This window comes from Staurois parvus, unplaced genomic scaffold, assembly GCF_062004578.1.
Source record: "Staurois parvus isolate SC_StPar_1 unplaced genomic scaffold, SC_StPar_1.0 ptg000819l, whole genome shotgun sequence".
Taxonomy (NCBI): Eukaryota; Metazoa; Chordata; class Amphibia; order Anura; family Ranidae; genus Staurois; species Staurois parvus.
Genome location: NW_028318615.1, coordinates 1,057,287 through 1,077,158, shown reverse-complemented (window position 1 = coordinate 1,077,158; position 19,872 = coordinate 1,057,287). Strand labels below are relative to the sequence as shown.

Here is a 19,872-nt window from a genome sequence, read left to right as displayed (position 1 = left end):
CAGGGAGCAGCATCTTGAGCACAAAGCACTTTATGTTGTGGATGGATTTGCACACGGTTCAGTTTCCTTCATTTATTGATAAACCCCATAAGACCAATGAAGTGGGTGTAAAGTGGAAGCAGTGGATGTGCAGAGAATAGGATTTGGAGCCCCGAGCTCTTTATCTCTGAATGTCTCCACATATTTGTAGTGTATTTGTGATGATTTCTGTGCACACACAATAGGACAGCGCTGTGACACATAATGCTCTCATGGGGGTAGGAGTAAAGGTGAGGTCACAATGGGGAATCCAATGGTGGGAATGTTGCATGCTGGACTCTCAGCTTACAGTGATGGTAGAAGAGGCTCATTGAAAGGTTTAAGGGTCTTGCTAGGAAGGAGCAAATTACTGGAAGAGTCTCTCCACGGCTGAGACTTATCCTACGTATCTGGAGTCTGGGATATGAAGAAGAGGAGGAGAATCCAAAGGTCTGCTCTGAGATTAGGAAGGAGAGGAGGAGGAGGACAATCCAAAGGTCTGCTCTGAGGTTAGGAAGGAGAGGAGGAGGAGGACAATCCAAAGGTCTGCTCTGAGGTTAGGAAGGAGAGGGGGAGGAGGATAATCCAAAGGTCTGCTCTGAGGTTAGGAAGGAGAGGAGGACAATCCAAAGGTCTGCTCTGAGGCTAAGAAGGAAAGGGGGAGGAGGCCAATCCAAAAATCTGCTCTGAGGTTAGGAAGGAGAGGAGGAGGAGGACAATCCAAAGGTCTGCTCTGAGGTTAGGAAGGAGAGGAGGAGGAGGAGAATCCAAAGGTCTGCTCTGAGGTTAGGAAGGAGAGGAGGAGGAGGACAATCCAAAGGTCTGCTCTGAGGTTAAGAAGGAAAGGGGGAGGAGGCCAATCCAAAGGTCTGCTCTGAGGTTAGGAAGGAGAGGAGGAGGACAATCCAAAGGTCTGCTCTGAGGTTAGGAAGGAGAGGAGGAGGAGGACAATCCAAAGGTCTGCTCTGAGGTTAGGAAGGAAAGGAGGAGGACAATCCAAAGGTCTGCTCTGAGGTTAGGAAGAAGGAGAGGAGGAGGAGAAAAATCCAAAGGTCAGCTCTGTTGTTAGGAAGGAGAGGAGGACAATCCAAAGGTCTGCTCTGAGGTTAGGAAGATAAGGAGCAGGAGGACAATCCAAAGGTCTGCTCTGAGGTTAGGAAGAAGGAGAGGAGGAGGAGGACAATCCAAAGGTCTGCTCTGAGGTTAGGAAGAAGGAGAGGAGGAGAAGGACAATCCAAAGGTCTGCTCTGAGGTTAGGAAGGAGAGGAGGACAATCCAAAGGTCTGCTCTGAGGTTAGGAAGAAGGAGAGTATATATTTGTGAAAACCAGAAAAGGGAGTTCCAAGAGAAAGAAACCAAAGAAATGAAGCAGTTACTTGTTTGCAACATTTTATAACAGAAACTAAGAAAACATTATTTTAGTTTTATTTTAATGTTTGGTCTTTTATAGCATAAAAATAAAATCCCAGAAAGGAATAAATCCCACCAAAAGAAAGTGCAATTTGTGTGCAAAATGATACAAATGTCATATAGTACAGTGTTACATTCCTGAGTAATTGTCATTGGAAGTGTGAGAGCGCAGAAAGCTGAAAATTGTCCAGGGCTGGAAGGGGGGAAAGTACCCGGTACTGAGGAGGTTAAATGAAAATGACATTATGGCCACTAGATGGAGCCAATGATCATATGAAATAAGAACATGGCCAAAACTTGTCACAGCTGGATGAAGGCTCCTCACATTCCTTCAAATGATGTTTTTTTTAAATAGACCTCCAAGTGTTTGTGAAATCTCCCACCAGAAAATGTACTCATAGCTCAGGATTCCATTTTTATTCTTCTCCTGCCATCAATGGCCGACCCGGTCCCACACTTCATCCATGTCTTTGGGGGCCTCTGATCTCCTTATGAACTGTTTCTTCCATGATGAAGATCAGCCATGGAGTATATCTGAGGTGTATATCAGGGTGTGCTTCTTCCCCACATGAGAGCTGGGATGTCCAGCAACATTCATCTAGAAGACATTTCCCGCACTCAAGGCACTAATACACCTCAAGGGTTCTGTGCGACCTCTGATGTACAGGAAGACAGGACTCCAGTGAGGAACACTTCCCTCACTCAGGACAGGAAAGTGGCTTCTTCCCCATGTGAGATCTCTGATGTCTGGAAAGATTGCACTTCCATGAAAAACATTTCCCGCACTCAGAACAGGAATACGGCTTCTCCCCCGTGTGAGATCTCTGATGTGTGTGAAGATGGGGCTTATTTGAAAAACATTTACCGCACTCAGGACAGGAAAACGGCTTCTCCCCTGTGTGAGATCTCTGATGTGTGTAAAGATTGGACTTCCGTGAAAAACATTTCCCGCACTCAGGACAGGAATACGGCTTCTCCTTTGTGTGAGATCTCTGATGTGCTTGAAGATGAGACTTATTTGAAAAACATTTCCCACAATCAGGACAGGAATACGGCTTCTCCCCCGTGTGAGTTCTCAGATGTGTGTAAAGATTGGACTTCTGTGAAAAACATTTCCCGCACACAGAACAGGAATTAGGCTTCTTCCCCATGTGAGATTTCTGATGCCTGCAAAGAACGGACTTATATGAAAAACATTTCCCGCACTCAGCACAGGAATACAGCTTCTCCCCTGTGTGAGATCGCTGATGTGTGTACAGACTGGATTTACTTGAAAAACATTTCCTGCACTCAGGACAGGAATATGGCTTCTCCCCATGTGACATCTCTGATGTCTGTAAAGATTGGACTTCTGTGAAAAACATTTCCCGCACACAGAACAGGAATACGACTTCTTCCCCGTGTGAGATTTCTGATGTCTGCAAAGAACAGACTTGTATGAAAAATATTTCCCGCACTCAGGACAGGAATATGGCTTCTCCCCTGTGTGAGATCTATGATGTGTGTATAGACTGGACAAACTTGAAAAACATTTCCCACACTCAGAACAGGAATACAGCTTTTTCCCCGTATGATATTTCTGATGTCTGCAAAGACTGGATTTAAGTGAAAAACATTTCCCGCACTCAGAACAGGAATTCGGCTTCTCCCCCGTGTGAGATCTTTTATGTGTGTAAAGACTGGACTTATCTGAAAAACATTTCCCACACTCAGGACAGGAATATGGCTTCTCCTCCGTGTGAGATATTTTATGCACATTAAGATTGTATTTAGAACAAAAACCCTTCCCGCACTCAGTACAGGAGAAGCTCTTCCCTGTTGGAAGGCCGGCCCGGTCCCGCACAGTCTGAGGTTCCTCAGGATATAAGGAATCCGATGGTCCATCTACACTGGGTGGTGCCGGATGGACATTGGAGGGAGCCGGGTTTTCTCCTGGACTATACTGTGTGATGTCCTCATCTTCTACTTTCCAGTCTGGAGACAAAGTGAGACAATCCTCGGAGGTTTTCCTCATCTCCCGGCCATGGACTAAAATACAAAGAGGATTACTAGACAGGAGCTGATTGGTTCCCCCAAACCAGGACTGGCTGAGCATCACCAGAGGTCAGAGAGTGAGGATGGGGGAGAACAACTATGTCCAGCTGGGAGGAAATGGGTGTAACAAAAGAGAATATATAGCAGTGGGGGGAGGGGGGAGAGCAGAAGACAGGAGTATGGAATGTACAACATAGAGTATATAGTGCAGGGGTCAGGAGTATGTAATGTACAACATAGAGTATATAGTGCAGGGGTCAGGAGTATGTAATGTACAACATAGAGTATATAGTGCAGGGGTCAGGAGTATGTAATGTACAACATAGAGTATATAGTGCAGGGGTCAGAAGTATGTAATGTACAACATAGAGTATACAGTGCAGGGGTCAGGAGTTTGTAATGTACAACATAGAGTATATAGTGCAGGGGTCAGGAGTTTGTAATGTACAACAGAGAGTATATAGTGCAGGGGTCAGGAGTATGTAATGTATAACAGAGTATATAGTGCAGGGGTCAGGAGTATGAAATGTCCAATATAAATTATATAGAGTAATGGTCAGGACTCATAATATTGGTATTTAGCAATCAGTGGAAGTTAAAACATTTACTGTAGACAAGTTGCAGAGATCCCACACCGCTGCCTCCCATCTCCTGAGACTGCACTCAGTGACTTGGGTCTGAGACACTACAGACATATCCCTCCACCCGGCACAGCCAGCAGACCACAGAGCAAGGAACCCTGGGAGAAATGTTCTGTCAGAGATTTTTCTCAGGCATGAGGAAGAAAACACACAGAACAGGTCCCAGATAACTCAACACTTATGGTGAAAATGAACATTTTGCTGCCAGCTGAACCCCAGAACCTCCATAAATCCAGTCTAGAGACATAAATTGTGTCTGCAGCACAGAGAAGGAAGATTATCCGAGAGAAATCCAGGAATACAGGACGGGGAACACAGCTCAGGAAAGTGACCAGGGGATTACAGGCTGATATCACCCAGTCCCCGCCCTACTCTGGACCAATCAGTGAGCAGTATGGGTGGAGGAATGGATTTAGTGTTCATGACCCACCTGTGCTGATCTCTGTAGGAGTGTCCTCCTCTATAAATGTCCCCGTTATTCCATCCTCCTCCATAGACTGCTGATCATCCCTCACATATGCCTCTTCTTCTTCTGCTTTCACCTCAAATTCTATATCGATTGGATCTCCACTCTAAATCAAGGAAATGAGAGAAAATATCATCTGTAAAATGTAAGATTTATGATTGTGACATCACACACAAAATCCACACATTGTCTCCCTTCACAGAAGCAGATCACATGTGATATGTGGGTACATTTCCCCTAAATACCGCATGCCATCCTGAAACTGTCCATTTCCTATCCCGTGTTGCGGTATTGACCACAAACACTGAACACGCTCAGTAAATACCGCATGAACAGGCGTTACATTCACAGAAGGAAATAAAGAATGAAATGCATGCGGTCATTAATTAGTGGTGGAGACATGCGGCATTCAGGAAATGTGTACTGCTTGGTAAAGAGTGGGCGGCCGCTGGCATTATTATTATTATACAGTATTTATAAAGCGCCAATAGTTCGCTCAGCGCTGTACATTACAAAGGGGGACAGAACAATACCAATACAATGCAAAACATGAGGGGATCGAGGGCCCTGCTCTTTCGAGCTTACAATCTAGGAGGGAGGGGATGGTGGCACAGGAGGAGATAGCTGTGGGGGATGGAGGAAGAGTGGAGGTGGTCGGCAGATTATCAGGGGGTGGGGTAGGCTTCCCTGAAGAGATGAGTTTTCAGGGTGCACCAAAAGGAGAGGAGAGTAGGTGATAATCTGATGGGTTGGGGCAGGGAGTTCCAGAGGATGGGTGACACCCTGGAGAAGTCCTGGAGGCGGGCATGGGAGGAGGAGACCAGGGAACTAGAGAGAAGGAGGTCTTGTGAGGAGCGGAGTGTGCGTGTTGGGTGGTACTTGGATATTAGGTCAGTGATGTAGTACGGGGCAGTATGGTGGACAGCTTTGTATGTCAGCGTTAGGATTTTGAATTTGATCCGTTGGGCAATCGGAAGCCAGTGGAGGGATTGGCAGAGGGGGGTGGAGGAGATGGAGATGTTGGAAAGGTGAATGAGTCTGGCAGCCGTATTCAGGTTGGACTGAAGCGGGGATAGCCAGCGGCGAGGCAGGCCAGTGAGGAGGGAGTTGCAGTAGTCGAGTCGTGATATGATGAGGGAGTGGATGAGCTGTTTAGTAGTTTCTGGGGTTAGGAACGTGCGGATTTTGGCGATGTTGTGGAGGCGGAGTCTGCATGTTGCGGAGGTGGAGTCTGCATGTTGCGGAGGTGGAGTCTGCACGAGTTTGTTAAAGATTGGACTTGGGGCTGGAAGGATAGGTTGGAGTCCAGAATGACACCAAGTACTCTGGCCTACAGGGCGGGTTTGATGGTGGCGTTGTTGGATGTGACGGAGAAGTCAATGGGGGGTGGTGTCCGGGCTGGGGGGGAAGACAAGAAACTCGGTTTTGGAGAGGTTCAGTTTAAGGAAGTGGAGCGACATCCAATCTGATATGTCGCTCAGTAGGTGTGTGATTCGGGCGGAGACCAAGGGGGTGAGGTGGGGGGTTGAGAGATAGATTTGTGTGTCATCGGCATAGAGGTGGTAGTTGAAGCCGTGAGAGTGTATGAGTTGGCCAAGGGAGGAGGTGTAGATGGAGAAGAGAAGGGGCCCGAGGACGGAGCCTTGAGGGACCCCAACAGAGAGGGGGAGTGAGGCGGAGGTGGTAGCTTTATAGGTAACGCTGAAAGAGTGTTGTGACAGGTAGGATGAGAGCCAGGAGAGAACAGAATCTCTGAGGCCAAGGGAGTGTAGTTTTTAGAGGAGGAGGGGGTGGTCGACTGTGTCAAAGGCCGCAGAGAGGTCAAGGAGTAGGAGCACTGAATAATGGCCATTAGCACTGGCGGTTAGCAGGTCGTTGGAGAGATTGAGTAAGGAAGTTTCGGTGGAGTGTAGGGGACGGAAGCCGGACTGTAGGGGATCGAGGAGGCATCCTTAACAACCAGCAAACAACATGGTTGTTAGGGAGCGAGAAGCCGCCGCCATGTCCTAACCAATAAATCTTAAAAAAATAATTACTGGCAATGAAATATTAAGAAAATGGCGTGGAGTCCCCCCCGGGACTGGTATGGATTTTGAGGGGGACCCCATGCCAAAATAAAAGAAGTACATATCAGGGGGATATTTTTCTTTATTTTTGTTTTGTCAAAAATTTATTCCAGTGTTTTTTTTACTCTTTTTTGGTGAATGAATAGGGGTACTATGTACTCTATACTCATTCACATTGTGGGGGGGCCGGGATCTGGGGGCCTCCATGTTAAAGGTGGCTTCTAGATTCCAATAAGCCCCCCACCCACAGCCCAGGGATGTGGGGAAGGGACACTTTACCCCATCGACATGGAGACAAGGTGCTTTTGAGGGGTGGCAGAGTGCCCCTGACCTGAAGCACCCACCCCATGTTGAAGATATGTGGCCTACTATGGTTCAGAAGGAAGGTGGGCACTCACTAAGGGTCTGGTATTGATTTTGAAGGGGAACCCACAACATTTTTTTATTATTTTGGCATCGGGGTTTCACTCAAAATCCATACCAGACCTGTCACAGCTGTCAGCGGGGGACTTGGCGGCCGTCCGCTCCTTGTTTATTGGTTGTTGGGGACACTGGCGGCTGCCCTCTCCTTAACAACAAGCTATTTACAAGTGTTGCTATGGACACCAGTGGTAAATTCCCCGCAGGCTTCACTACTAAAAAACAGAATGCAGCATCTTACTACATACTGGGATACGGGAAGATACCGCTTTGTGATTGGAGCCCATAGTCTCTACAAGTCCATGTTCTAGATTCTCCATCCCACCAACCTTGTAATAGTGAGGGATGGTGTGACCTTCCTGTGTGGAATCCCGGGAATACAGAGGACGGGGACATCTCTCTGGGGGGTTCCTGGTATTAGGTGGTTCCATCATATCCTTGTGTCCTTCTGAAAACTCCTCCATCACTCCATACTCCTCATCCTCCTCTTTATACTCTTCTTTAACATCAATATTATCATCCCCGAGGATTCCACTCTGAAAGATATAATAAAACATTCATTGTAACAAACATGCTGTGTATAAATCACAACTACCAATAATTGTCATCATCTACCTGATGATGGTGAGGGATGGTGTGACCTTCCTGTGTGGAATCCCGGGAATACAGAGGACGGGGACATCTCTCTGGTGGGTTCCCATGACTGGATCCATCTGTAGGAAACACACACACTGACTGAATCCATTGTTTCTATGTGTTTATCAGATGATGGGGGATCTAGGTGGATCCTCCGTACTGCTCTCTCCTTTACAATAAAGTCTCCTCTTACCCGGTGATGTGAGGGGCGGCTGATTGTCCATCATGACGTCCTTGTAGAGATCCTTGTGTCCTTCTAAATACTCCCACTCCTCCATGGAGAAATAGACAGTGACACCCTGACACCTTATAGGAACCTGACACACACAATGATACAGTCACCATCCAGACACATCCCTTGTCTGTTACTGGAGAATGTCCCAGAATTCCCGGCACCGCTCACCTCTCCTGTCAGCAGCTCAGTGATCTCTCTGGTGACTTCTAGAATCTTCTTCTTCTTTCTCTCTTCTATCAGGGAGGGAGGTGGAGGCAATGTGATGTCATATGATCTCCAGACTTCACAGGAGGAAAACTCTACATCTGAACACAAAGAGTCCCATCAAATGATATTCCCAGAATCCTCCTCACCTCTCCATTCAGGTCTCCATTTTATTAAAGCCCCACTTCAGGCTGAGGTATAATTCCCCCCCACAGGACCCCCACACTACGCAGGGTATAGGCTTGTTGCAGCATTCTGATGTCATTACATACAACGCAGGACCAATATGTGCGTCCTACCTCTCGTAAACTGAAGAGTGAACTTTGACCTTTACCATCCAGAAATCTGTCCGGAATCTGTGGAAGTAAGCTGTCATGTGATCAGGTGACGTGCGGAGGAACGGAGTGTAAATAGCAGACAATTGTCTCCAGAGCCCCTAATGGTGGGGATGGATTTGGCGGCGTGCTGGTGCCAAGTTTCCTCCCCCCAGGGTCACTGCAGGTGTGGAGAAAAGCTGTGTAAGAGGATATGGAGGAGAGATGAGGAGGAGATCCAGGAATCAGGAGAAAGGTCAGGGCAAGCAACAGACGAGCGCATCCAAGAGACCAAGCCGGGGTCACTACACAGAAAATCAATCCAAGGAAACAACAGGCAGGACGAGGAATAGCAAGAAGGAGCTGAGAGACAAATGAGAATATTGCTCAGCCAATGGGAGATGATCTCAGCATGACTTCCATCATGAAGGAGATGAGGGGGAGGGGAGGAAGTCACTGAAGGTGACCATAGATCCATGGAAATTCAGCTGGTTCAGCAGGGATCGCTCACATTTCCATCCATGTGTGGCCACTGCCGGATAAAAGCCACTCCCCCAGCGGCTGCAGCCAATAGCTTCAGTGCTGATCCGTGTATTCTGAGAGCGGAGGAGTCCCCCCATTGTCAGAATACAAGAGTGCAGCGGGGAGGATTCCCCCATCCACCTCCAATGTGTGGATGGGGGAATCGCTTCAGTTTTTATGGCTGAACGATAAAACTGAACCATGTAGGCCAGCTTTGGGAGCAAATATATTATCATCAACTCCTCCCCCTGAAGGGGTTCATCTACGTATTACCTCCTCTGCTGCCAGATCCAGGAATGTCTCCTCTCTGCTTCCTCCTTATTCACATTTCCCCTAGAACATTCTGTCTGTACCTGACATCACTTCCTGTCTTTACCTGACATCACTTCCTGTCTGTACCTGATATCACTTCCTGTCTTTAGTCCACAGAGACTTCCTGTCTGGGTAGAAGTGAGATCCCCACCTTGTGGAGTTCAGAGGAACTGCAGCCCCGAGAAGCGTCTGGTAGTGTGACCCCGGCCTTGTGCTGGGTGTGTATGGACTGTAGATCCTTATAGAGGGGTCACCTCCACTCCCACCAAGGGGGACAGAAATATATGACTGCTCGGGGGAGGGGTTTTGGCCCCTGTGATTTTGCAGTAACATTGATTGCAGATTTAGTCCTGTAGAACATCTGGTATATGGATACAAAGCCCCCCAGCTGGGAGTAAAGGGTGGAAATGGCTGGTGACCCCCAGATTTGGGCAATGATGTCATCACTATAAATGGATAAAACCCGCGCTATGTGTAACAACTCCAAACCTACAAAAACCTTCTAGCGGACTGCTGCTGTAACAAAGGGAAGGATTCCCTGTCATCTAGAAGAGCATTATGTGTCACAGCGCTGTCCTATTGTGTGTGCACAGAAATCATCACAAATACACTACAAATATGTGGAGACATTCAGAGATAAAGAGCTCGGGGCTCCAAATCCTATTCTCTGCACATCCACTGCTTCCACTTTACACCCACTTCATTGGTCTTATGGGGTTTATCAATAAATGAAGGAAACTGAACCGTGTGCAAATCCATCCACAACATAAAGTGCTTTGTGCTCAAGATGCTGCTCCCTGCAGATCCACTGCTTCCACTTTACACCCACTTCATTGGTCTTATAGTGTTTATCAATAAATGAAGGAAACTAGTTTGCAGAGGAGGAGCCTGAACATGGCGCCAAGCGGCAGATCAATGTGAGATCTCCCAGCACCAGGCGTCTCCAATGTCCTGCTATAGCAGAGGAGGAAATCCCCTAGGAGCAGCTGCCATGACCTACCTGGGAGCAGGAGTGGTCCCCTGTGGAGGAGAGCGAGGAGTGCGGACCCTTCCAGGTTGGGCTGGCCGGCTGGTGATGGAGAGTGAGAGCGCGGCTGAGGCTGGAGGAGGAGGAGAGCAGAGATCCAGCGTGGATGCTGAGCGGTCACATGCAAAGGAGTCCTGGGAGTTGGGAGAAGCTGGCCGGTGTGAAGGAGTGCAGGAAGTGGTGGACCTCTCTCCCCTCTCCTTACCACCCCCCCTCCTGGATACCATCAGGCTGGAGCTGTCGGGTCCCCTGTAGGGGCACCAAGGGAGCCCCCCTGAAAGCTGTAACCAACAGCCAGGGAAGCAGACATCTCACTCATTCAGAAGACCCATCTGAAGACTGAATCATCTGGTGTGGAGGAAGAAGAGATCAGGATGGTGACTGAGATGAAATGAAGAAGGAAAATTTACATGAAATAACTTATTATAATTGATTGGAACTGTGAAGTAAGTCTGAGGGGGGGGGGGGGCAGGCACCCAGGGGACAGAACCTCGGGGGAAGGAGGATAAACTAAAATCAATAGGACCCAACAGGGGACTGGATACTAATAGAGGTCTATAGGAGGGGAGAGAAAGGAGAAAAGGAAAAAAATGTCAACAGTATGAAAAATAAAGGGATAAAAGGAGGAGGGCCAAAGGCCTCCCAGACAAGCTCAATTCAAAATTATATACCCCAACAAGAGAAACAGACCCCCGAGAGACAGCAAGGAAGAAGTGGAAGAACAGAGATGGAAGCACTGGAGAATGCTCTAGATCAGTGATGGCGAACCTATGGCACGCAGAGCCATCTCAGTGGGCACGCCAGGAGGAAGAGAGGAAGAGGAAGAGAACGAGCTCTCCTGCGCACCTCCGGGGGCGCGCACCGGGCGATCTCCGTGATCGCTGTGTCCTGCGGACACAGCTGATCACGTGACATGGTAAAAGGCCAATCACAGCGGCCTTTTACCACGTGATCAGCCGTGTCCAATGACACGCTGATCACCGGGAAATGCAAATGCCGGTTCTCGGCTGCACTTTCCTCACGCTGTCAGATCGTGAGGAAAGTACTGCCGAAAACCGGCAGTTGTCAGAACAGGGATCGGCACCGATCATCAGGGTCACTGATCATCAGTGCCCTGATGATCGGTGCCCACCTGTGCCACACACAAGTTCCGCCCACTTGTGCCCAGCAATGCGCCCACCTGTGCCCAGCAGTGCGCCCACCTGTGCCCAGCAATGCGCCCACCTATGCCCAGCAGTGCGCCCACCTGTGCCCAGCAATGCACCCACGTGTGCCCAGCAGTGCGCCCACCTGTGCCCAGCAATGCACCCACGTGTGCCCAGCAATGCACCCACGTGTGCCCAGCAGTGCGCCCACCTGTGCCCAGCAATGCACCCACCTGTGCCCAACAGTGCGCCCACCTGTGCCCAGCAATGCGCCCACCTGTGCCGCCCACCTGTGCCCACCAGTGCCCATCAGTGCAGCCCAGCAGTGCTGCCAGTCAGTGCCCAGTGGTTGTGCCAGTCAGTTCCCAGCAGTGATGTCAGTCAGTGCCACCTATCAGTGCTGTCTATCAGTGTCGCCTATCAGTGCCACCTATCTGTGACACCTCATTAGTGCTGCCCATCAGTGCCACCCATCAATGATGCCCAGCAGTGCCGCCGGTCAGTGCCGTCTGTCAGTGCCTCCAGTTGGTGCTGTCAGTGCCGCTTATCAGTGCCCATCATTTCCTGCATATCAGTGCATCATCAGAGCCTCCTCATCAATGCTCACCAGTGCCGCCTCATCAGTGCTACCTATCTGTGCCGCCTCATCAATGCCCATCAGTGCTGCCTATCAGTGCAGCCTCACCAACGCACATCAAAGAAGAAATATTACCTGTTTGCAAAATTTTAGAATAGAAGCAAAGGAAACCTTTTATGTTTTTAATTTTTTGCTCTTTTTTCATTTATAGTGCAAAAAATAAAACACCCAGTGGTGATTAAATACCACCAAAAAAAGCTCTATTTGTGTGAAAAAATGATAAAAATTGCATATGGTTACAGTGTTGCATGACCGCACAATTGTCTTTGTTAAGTGCAACAGCACTGAAAGCTGAAAATTGTCCTGGGCAGGAAGGGGGTAGAAGTGCCCGGTAGGCAAGTGATTCATTCCAGTGTTGGCACTTTGAAATAAAAAAGTTGGTTTTGTGTTGCAGTTTGGGCACTTGGGCTCAAAAAGGTTCGCCATCACTGTTCTAGATTGTCCTGGACATGACCAACGTTAGTCAGGATATAGAGGAAGGAGATACAGGAAAAACAGGATTTGGAGAACATAGAAGTACAAAAAAAGAACTCTCAATTACCCACTAAAACAGACATTGCAGAAATGTTTAAAGGGTTAGAAAAGTCAATAAAACTGGAGATGGCGAAACTGCACAAAGATTTGGGGCAGGTATTGCAGAGGGTAGAAGAGACGGAGGAAGAATTGGATAAACATGCCCAAGCCATAATAAATTTATAGAGACAGATGACGGAAATGAGAAAAGAACAGAGAAATCTGCTATATAAACTGCAAAATCAGGAGAACAGGGATAGAAGATGCAATTTAAGGATTCAAGGTTTCCCTGAGACTTCCCAAGGAGAAAATGTAATGGAAACAAGAGGGAAAATGCTTGTAATAGTAATGGACAGACCTGCAACAGAGCCACTTAAAACTGATAAAGTATATAGAATCAGAAGATTATGGCAAGAAGGTAGAAGAGAACATTTGAGAGATGTGATTGTACAATTACATTATTACCGGGATAAAGAGGAGCTTTGGAAGAAGATAAAAGGAAGGGCAGCAATCAAATATGGAGATATAAATTTGCAGATCTTTGCTGACCTAGCAGTGGAAACTTTAATAAGAAGGAGAATATTGAAACCATTACTTGAACAAATGAGAAAGCAGAACGTTAGAAATAGCTGGGGATTCCCAGAGTGTTTAATCGGTTGGAGAAACGGTCCCAACTTTGATAAGAGATCATTGATCTGTTATCATAAAATGAGATCCGATGATCAGGGTTTACGTGTTAAATCTTCTCTTTCCCTTCTTGTCGGCAGTAGTTGGAGTTCAGTGTTTTGTGGCTGCAGTTATCAGAGAAGTAAAAACGGTGAATTTTGATAAGATGGCCTATGATGATCCTATGGGTGAAGAACGTGTTGCTTTGGAACAGTTTATGAACTGTCATGACATTGTGATCATGCCTACTGACAAGGGGGAAACCTGGTCATCATGGAGCAACAAAGATATGTGTTGATGTGTCAACAGATCATAAAACATAAGGAAAGGTACACTAAGACAACAACCATCAACCTGGAGAATGGTCAGAAGGTCCTCTCTGGTGTGACTGAGGAAGCTTCTGAGAAGGGTAACATTGATAAAAAGACCACAACCTTCTTTAAGGTATTAAATCCAGATACCATTTTTAATAGACTTCCAAAAGTCCATAAATCAGTGGTTGACCCCTTCCTGGAAGAACTATTATCTCAGGGAGGGGGTCCCTCACAAGAAAGTCAATGAGTATATTGATGAATTGCTACAACCTTTTGTGGTGGCTTTACCCTCCTATGTGAGAGACACTTTGCACCTCCTAAAGTTGATAATGATGTGTCAGTACCTGATGATGTCATCTTACATTAGATGTAGAGGCATTATATCCTGTGATGGAAGCGTAGGCAGGACAGAACGCACACGGAGGATGATAAACACACAAAGTTTTATTGAAAGACACTCAAGGTAATAAGGTAGCATCGGGGTATCCAAAAAAGGGGAGAAGAAGGGGAGGAGTCAGAACAGCAATAATCCGGCCCACGATAGGGTGATTTGGGTAGCGAGGGCCCGAGCAATCAGTTGGGCAGTCCAGGTAGCTATGATAATCCAGGCATGCAATAGGACAGTCTGAGCAAGTAATAATCCAAATGCTCAATGGGGTAGTAGTCCAGGCAGGTAGAATGTGGGCATTCAATGGGGCAGTCCAGACAAGGGCAATAGGGAGATTCAATGAGGCAGTCCAGGCAGGGAGAATAGGGCATTCAATGGGGCAGTCCAGGCAGGGAAAAAATGGGCATTCAATGGGGCAGTCCAGACAAAAGCAATATGGAGATTCAATGGGGCAGTCCAGGCAAGGAAAATATCAGCATTCAATGGGGCAGTCCAGACAGGGCAATATAGAGATTCAATGGGGCAGTCCAGGCGGGGGAAATATGAACACTCACGGTTTTAGGCAGGGGTAACTCCTCAGGTACACAGCGGCAGCAGGCAGGGGTGCCTTCATAGAGACACAGTGGTCAGCAGGCAGGGGTAACTTCTCAGGCATAGCGGTCAGCAGGCAGGGGTAACTTCTCAGGCACAGAGGTCAGCAGGCAGGGGTAACTTCTCAGGCACAGAGGTCAGCAGGCAGGGGTAACTTCCTGGGCACACAGCGATCAGCAAAGCAGGCAGGAGTAACTCCCCAGAGACACAGCGGTCAGCAGGCAGGGGTAACTCCTCAGGCACACAGTGGCAGCAGGCAGGGGTAACTCCTCAGGCACACAGTGGCAGCAGGCAGGGGTAACTCCTCAGGCACTCAGCAGCAGCAGGCAGGGGTAACTCCTCAGGCACTCAGCAGCAGCAGACAGGGGTAACTCCTCAGGCACACAGCAGCAGCAGGCAGGGGTAACTCCTCAGGCACACAGTGGCAGCAGGCAGGGGTAACTCCTCAGGCACACAGTGGCAGCAGGCAGGGGTAACTCCTCAGGCACTCAGCAGCAGCAGACAGGGGTAACTCCTCAGGCACTCAGCAGCAGCAGACAGGGGTAACTCCTCAGGCACACAGCAGCAGCAGGCAGGGGTAACTCCTCAGGCACTCAACAGCAGCAGACAGGGGTAACTCCTCAGGCACACAGCAGCAGCAGGCAGGGGTAACTCCTCAGGCACACAGCAGCAGCAGGCAGGGGTAACTCCTCAGGCACACAGTGGCAGCAGGCAGGGGTAACTCCTCAGGCACACAGTGGCAGCAGGCAGGGGTAACTCCTCAGGCACTCAGCAGCAGCAGGCAGGGGTAACCCCTCAGGCACACAGCAGCAGCAGACAGGGTAACTCCTCAGGCACACAGCAGCAGCAGGCAGGGGTAACTCCTCAGGCACTCAGCAGCAGCAGGCAGGGGTAACTTCTAGGCACACAGTGACAGCATGCAGGGGTAACCCCCAGGGACACAACGATCAGCAGAGCACGCAGTGGGGTTTGGGCTGTGTGGTCTGGCCTTGGCTCAGACCTCACACAGCTGTTCTCTCTCTGAGCAGGGGACCAACAACCACCTGGGTCCTGCTCCTGTTCTCTTATCCCAGAGCAGGACACTTCCTGGTTGCCCCAGCAAAGGCCAGCCCTATGCCGGGTTGCCGGGGCAACGAGGCGAGCTACCCTCACTCCGGCCATGCCCAGGGAGCACGGCCTTTGTCTCTGGTGGGCGCAGAGCACAGGAAGCCTCGGGTCCACGCTGCACCCACCAGGACAAGGAGGGGGGCATGCAGAGACAATCTGGTGGCCTGCACGTGAAGAATCCACATGCAGGCACAGCGGGGTGTCAGACTCCTCTGTGGCATCACCAGGGAGAGGTGCTAACCACACCACAGGGGGCGGTTCCTGACATCCTGCACAGCCTTTGATGTAGGCTTGTGCCAGACCTTGGAACCTGTAAGGGGAAGGGAGGGGGAGGATGAAAGGGAGTGAGGGGAAAGCCATGACAGGAGGGGGGAGGAAGATGAGGGAGAGCGAGGGGGGACCATGACATATTCCTCTATCCCTCATAAGAAGGATTTAAATGTTATAGAAAATCACCCAACAGCAGACCTAGAATCATGTTTGCACATAGACATTTTGTTCTCGGGTTACTCAAGTTTTTGTTGGAAAATAATCCATTCCTGTTGGATATAAATGTTATTGCCAAGCACAAGGCACTACAATGGGGAATAATATGTGCACCGGCCTACACTAACCTTTATGTTGAAGAATGGGAGAAGTCAGTGCTTGGGGATGAGGCCTTGTCAGGGTACCTGAGCAACATTGCAGGTTGGTTCAGGTACATCGATGACGTCCTCATTCTCTGGCACGGTGAACCTCAGGAAGATGAGAGGTTTGTAGATTTATTGGGATAAAATGAGTTCAATTTGAAATCCACATATACCTACCATGCTAGGACCATTACACTTTTGGATTTGACTATCCAGAATATGGAGAATGGTACCTCTGTATTTGTGTTGATATTGGGTGGCTTTGGGGTGTTTTGTATGTTTAATGTAAAGTACACTCTTTGGGCACTAGTGTCTGGTGTTTATTGGCTCCCATGTTCCAGTTTGTTTGTCCTTTTGGGATACCAACCAAACCAGTCACATGTCAGTCTTTTCCCATCTGATCCTATGATGGTGCTCTCTATACCTCTCCATGATGGATACACTTTGGTTCTTACCTGGATCAAAGGTCCTTTGATCTGAAGCTCCATGACAGTGAATGGACTTTTATATATTTTTATGGTCATCTGCTTTATGGGCTCCTAGTAATCTGGGTGCTATCCAAGCCATGCATAGATGGTATCAGTGGTCCCTGTAGAAATCCATATATATGGACATTTGTGCATTATTAATTACAGACTAAATCCACCTGGAGACCTGGGGACACAGGTTCTATATGTAGTCTCGGGGTCCCTGTGGAAGTCCATGTGTGGACATTTCTACCTATGATAAATGACAGGCTAAACCCACCTGGAGACCCGGGGACACTGTACAAGTTCTATATGTAGTCTGGGGGTCCCTGTGGAAGTCCATGTGTGGACATTTCTACCTATGATAAATGACAGGCTAAACCCACCTGGAGACTTTCTCCACACCTGGAGTGTGCTGAGTTCTTGGAGAACGTCTACACAGTGTTTCCAGATTGGCTTTATCACCCCAACGAGCTCGCTCCAGTTCATGGATGTCATCATTATGTTTGGAGGATCTCACCAGTCAGGAGCCTTTCCTGTCATCCTACATGTTCCCTTCTGAGGATTGTTCTATCCTTCCAAACAAATGTATGAAATCATGGATGAGTCCTCCTTCTATGTGATCTAGAAGATCTTCAATCACAATGTCTTTATGGATGAAGTGGATGGCCCAGTTTATATATTATTTATTGCTTTACAGCTTTATTCCCTCCAGGATTCATTCTTTATTTATAGAACCATTCAAGGAAGTGTTCTTACTTTGAGAGATCTCCACCACCATTCCTCTGTGACCATTACATCCTTGTCATTTATGTCTAACATCTTCATTATCAGTGGATTGATATACAGTATATTTTTATACTTTAGGATGTAGTTTTGCATTTTCTTCAACAAAAAGATACATTTCGGAGGGATCTGTTTCACCTTTACCTTTTTTTCTAACTTGTATTCCGTGTCTTTAAGACTTTTATTTATGTAATAAAATATCTTTATTAAACAGTTGGCTGCAAATGATCTAGATTTATTTTTTCTTCTGTTCTTCTGATCTTCTGTGGTAGACCTGTAAGGTATATATTATACAGGAATTGTTATTATGAGACATTTTGGGGGGCTGCAGTTCTACTGAATTCCACAAGGTGGTGATCTCACTTAAACCCAGACAGGAAGTCTCTATGGAATACAGACAGGAAATGATGTCAGGTACAGACAGGAAGTGATGTCAGGTACAGACAGGAAGTGATCTGCAATAAAGACAGGAAGTTACATGTTGCAGAAATAAGAGGAGACGTTGGTGGAAGTGGCAGCAGAGGAGGTAATAAGATGTTATTTCATATTTACACCCAGTAATCCCCTCCCATTATGTCTGTCCTCTTCCTCCATAGTCACGTCCGTCCTGTTCCTCCATAGTCACATCCATCCTCTTCCTCCATAGTCACGTCCATCTTCTTCCTCCATAGTCACGTCCGTCCTCTTCCTCCATAGTCACGTCCGTCCTCTTCCTCCATAGTCATGTCCGTCCTCTTCCTCCATAGTCACTGTGACATCTTTTATGTCCAGCAGATGATGATACACACATATATAGTGTGGGAACCCAGATGAACCCCTTCAGGGGCAGAACATTCCCCCACTTCCGGGGCCGGAACATTCTCCTCATTGTGGAGATAAATTCTAGTAATATGGTCCTCTAAACAAACAGCACTGACAATAAATAGACAAGACAAGGACCATCCTGACCATACATGGCCTACAAAGGGCAATGATGACACTACACAGGCAGCCAATGGGCAATCATTACACTATGCAGCCAACACAATGATGGAGTGCCGGGGTCAGGAGTATGGAGCATAGAGCCCCTTACATTGCTGCTCAGGGGGAAGGAAACATTCCAAATGAATGAAGAGTAATCACCGCTGAAGTGCTATGTTCCCTCTTTTGTACATTGTGGAGGGTCTGGTTTGAATATGTCCAAATAAAGGTGATTTTATCAGATGTGCGGCCGGACTGATTTTTCTTCTCTACCAGGAAGAAAACATTCCCCAGCCTGCCATGAAGAATATATTCCATCATTGGTGTTAGAGGAAAAAAATGAGGGGTGTGAGGGATGAAGGGGAGTTGAGGGGCCTCCAAGGGGGTACTGAGGATGAGAGACTTTGGGACACCTGAGGGTGTAGAGTAGATGATGAAATTTGGGTGGATGGAGTTGGCATGTAGCATGTCTCTGAGGGAAGAGAAGGTTGTTGGGCTCAGGGGGACTCTGAGGTAGGGAGGGGGGCTCTTGGTCTCTGATTGTCCTCCCACCTGCACTTACTTTCCAGACCTCCTTACAAAACTCCTACCAGGAAAGGAAAGAAACCTTCACCTTCTTATCTCACTGGTCAAATAACATTTTCCAAGATACCAAGTGGAATGAAGAAGGGAAGTCTTTCACCCCTTGGTGGGAACTCGTTCTTAGAGGAGGTCTGTTGGTGAATTATCAACTAAAAGGTAGTCAGGGGTCAGTGCTGAACATCTTCAGGAGACACTCCAATACCTCCCATGACACAGGCTCTGGCAGTGCCCGGTGCTGGAATTCAGAGCCCCAGGAACCCACCACCACTCTGTACAATGTTCTGTGTACTACAGTATACTTGGCAATAAAAAAAAACAAGATCCTCCCCCCTGCCATCCTCCTACCTACGCTGCGCTGTCATTGGAGGGAAGAGAACAGACTCCTCCCCCACAGCTCTCTACTCCACCAGCACCATCTTCCTGCTATCCCATCCAATCCCTTCTCTTACTGCAGAGAGTGACAGTGACATCACTCCTGTCAGTCAGCAGGCTGCCAGAGATTGGAGCCTTGCAGCCGGAGTTCTGCCAATTGTCCTGATTATCCAGCAACTTCAGCCAATAGTCAGCAAGTTCCCCTTCCTGGACATCATGATGAGCCGACATTGACCTCACAGCACTGCCTCAGAGCAAACAAGTCATAGGAAGGATCGTATTTATCATTCCTTGTCTGCAGATCTAAAACTCATCAAAACCAGTTCAGAGACCAAACAAACCCAACAGATTAAAGGGGATTTCTGATCCTGCAGGTCAAGAGGGTCCCGGGACCTCCAAAATGTAGCAAA

The 19,872-nt window shown here is 48.0% G+C and overlaps 2 protein-coding genes across 2 annotated transcripts in view; one reads left to right on the top strand and one right to left on the bottom strand.

Moving 5' to 3' along the window:
* The window catches only part of LOC149443983 (uncharacterized), a 73,214-nt gene that overhangs the window by 15,416 nt on the left and 37,926 nt on the right, over positions 1 to 19,872 (top strand). The window lies entirely within an intron of this gene.
* Positions 1,427 to 2,930, bottom strand: LOC149443985 (uncharacterized). Its single transcript, XM_089655108.1, has one exon. The coding sequence runs from the start codon at positions 2,790 to 2,792 to the stop codon at positions 2,127 to 2,129; it is 666 nt and encodes a 221-aa protein (XP_089511234.1). The 5' UTR covers positions 2,793 to 2,930; the 3' UTR covers positions 1,427 to 2,126.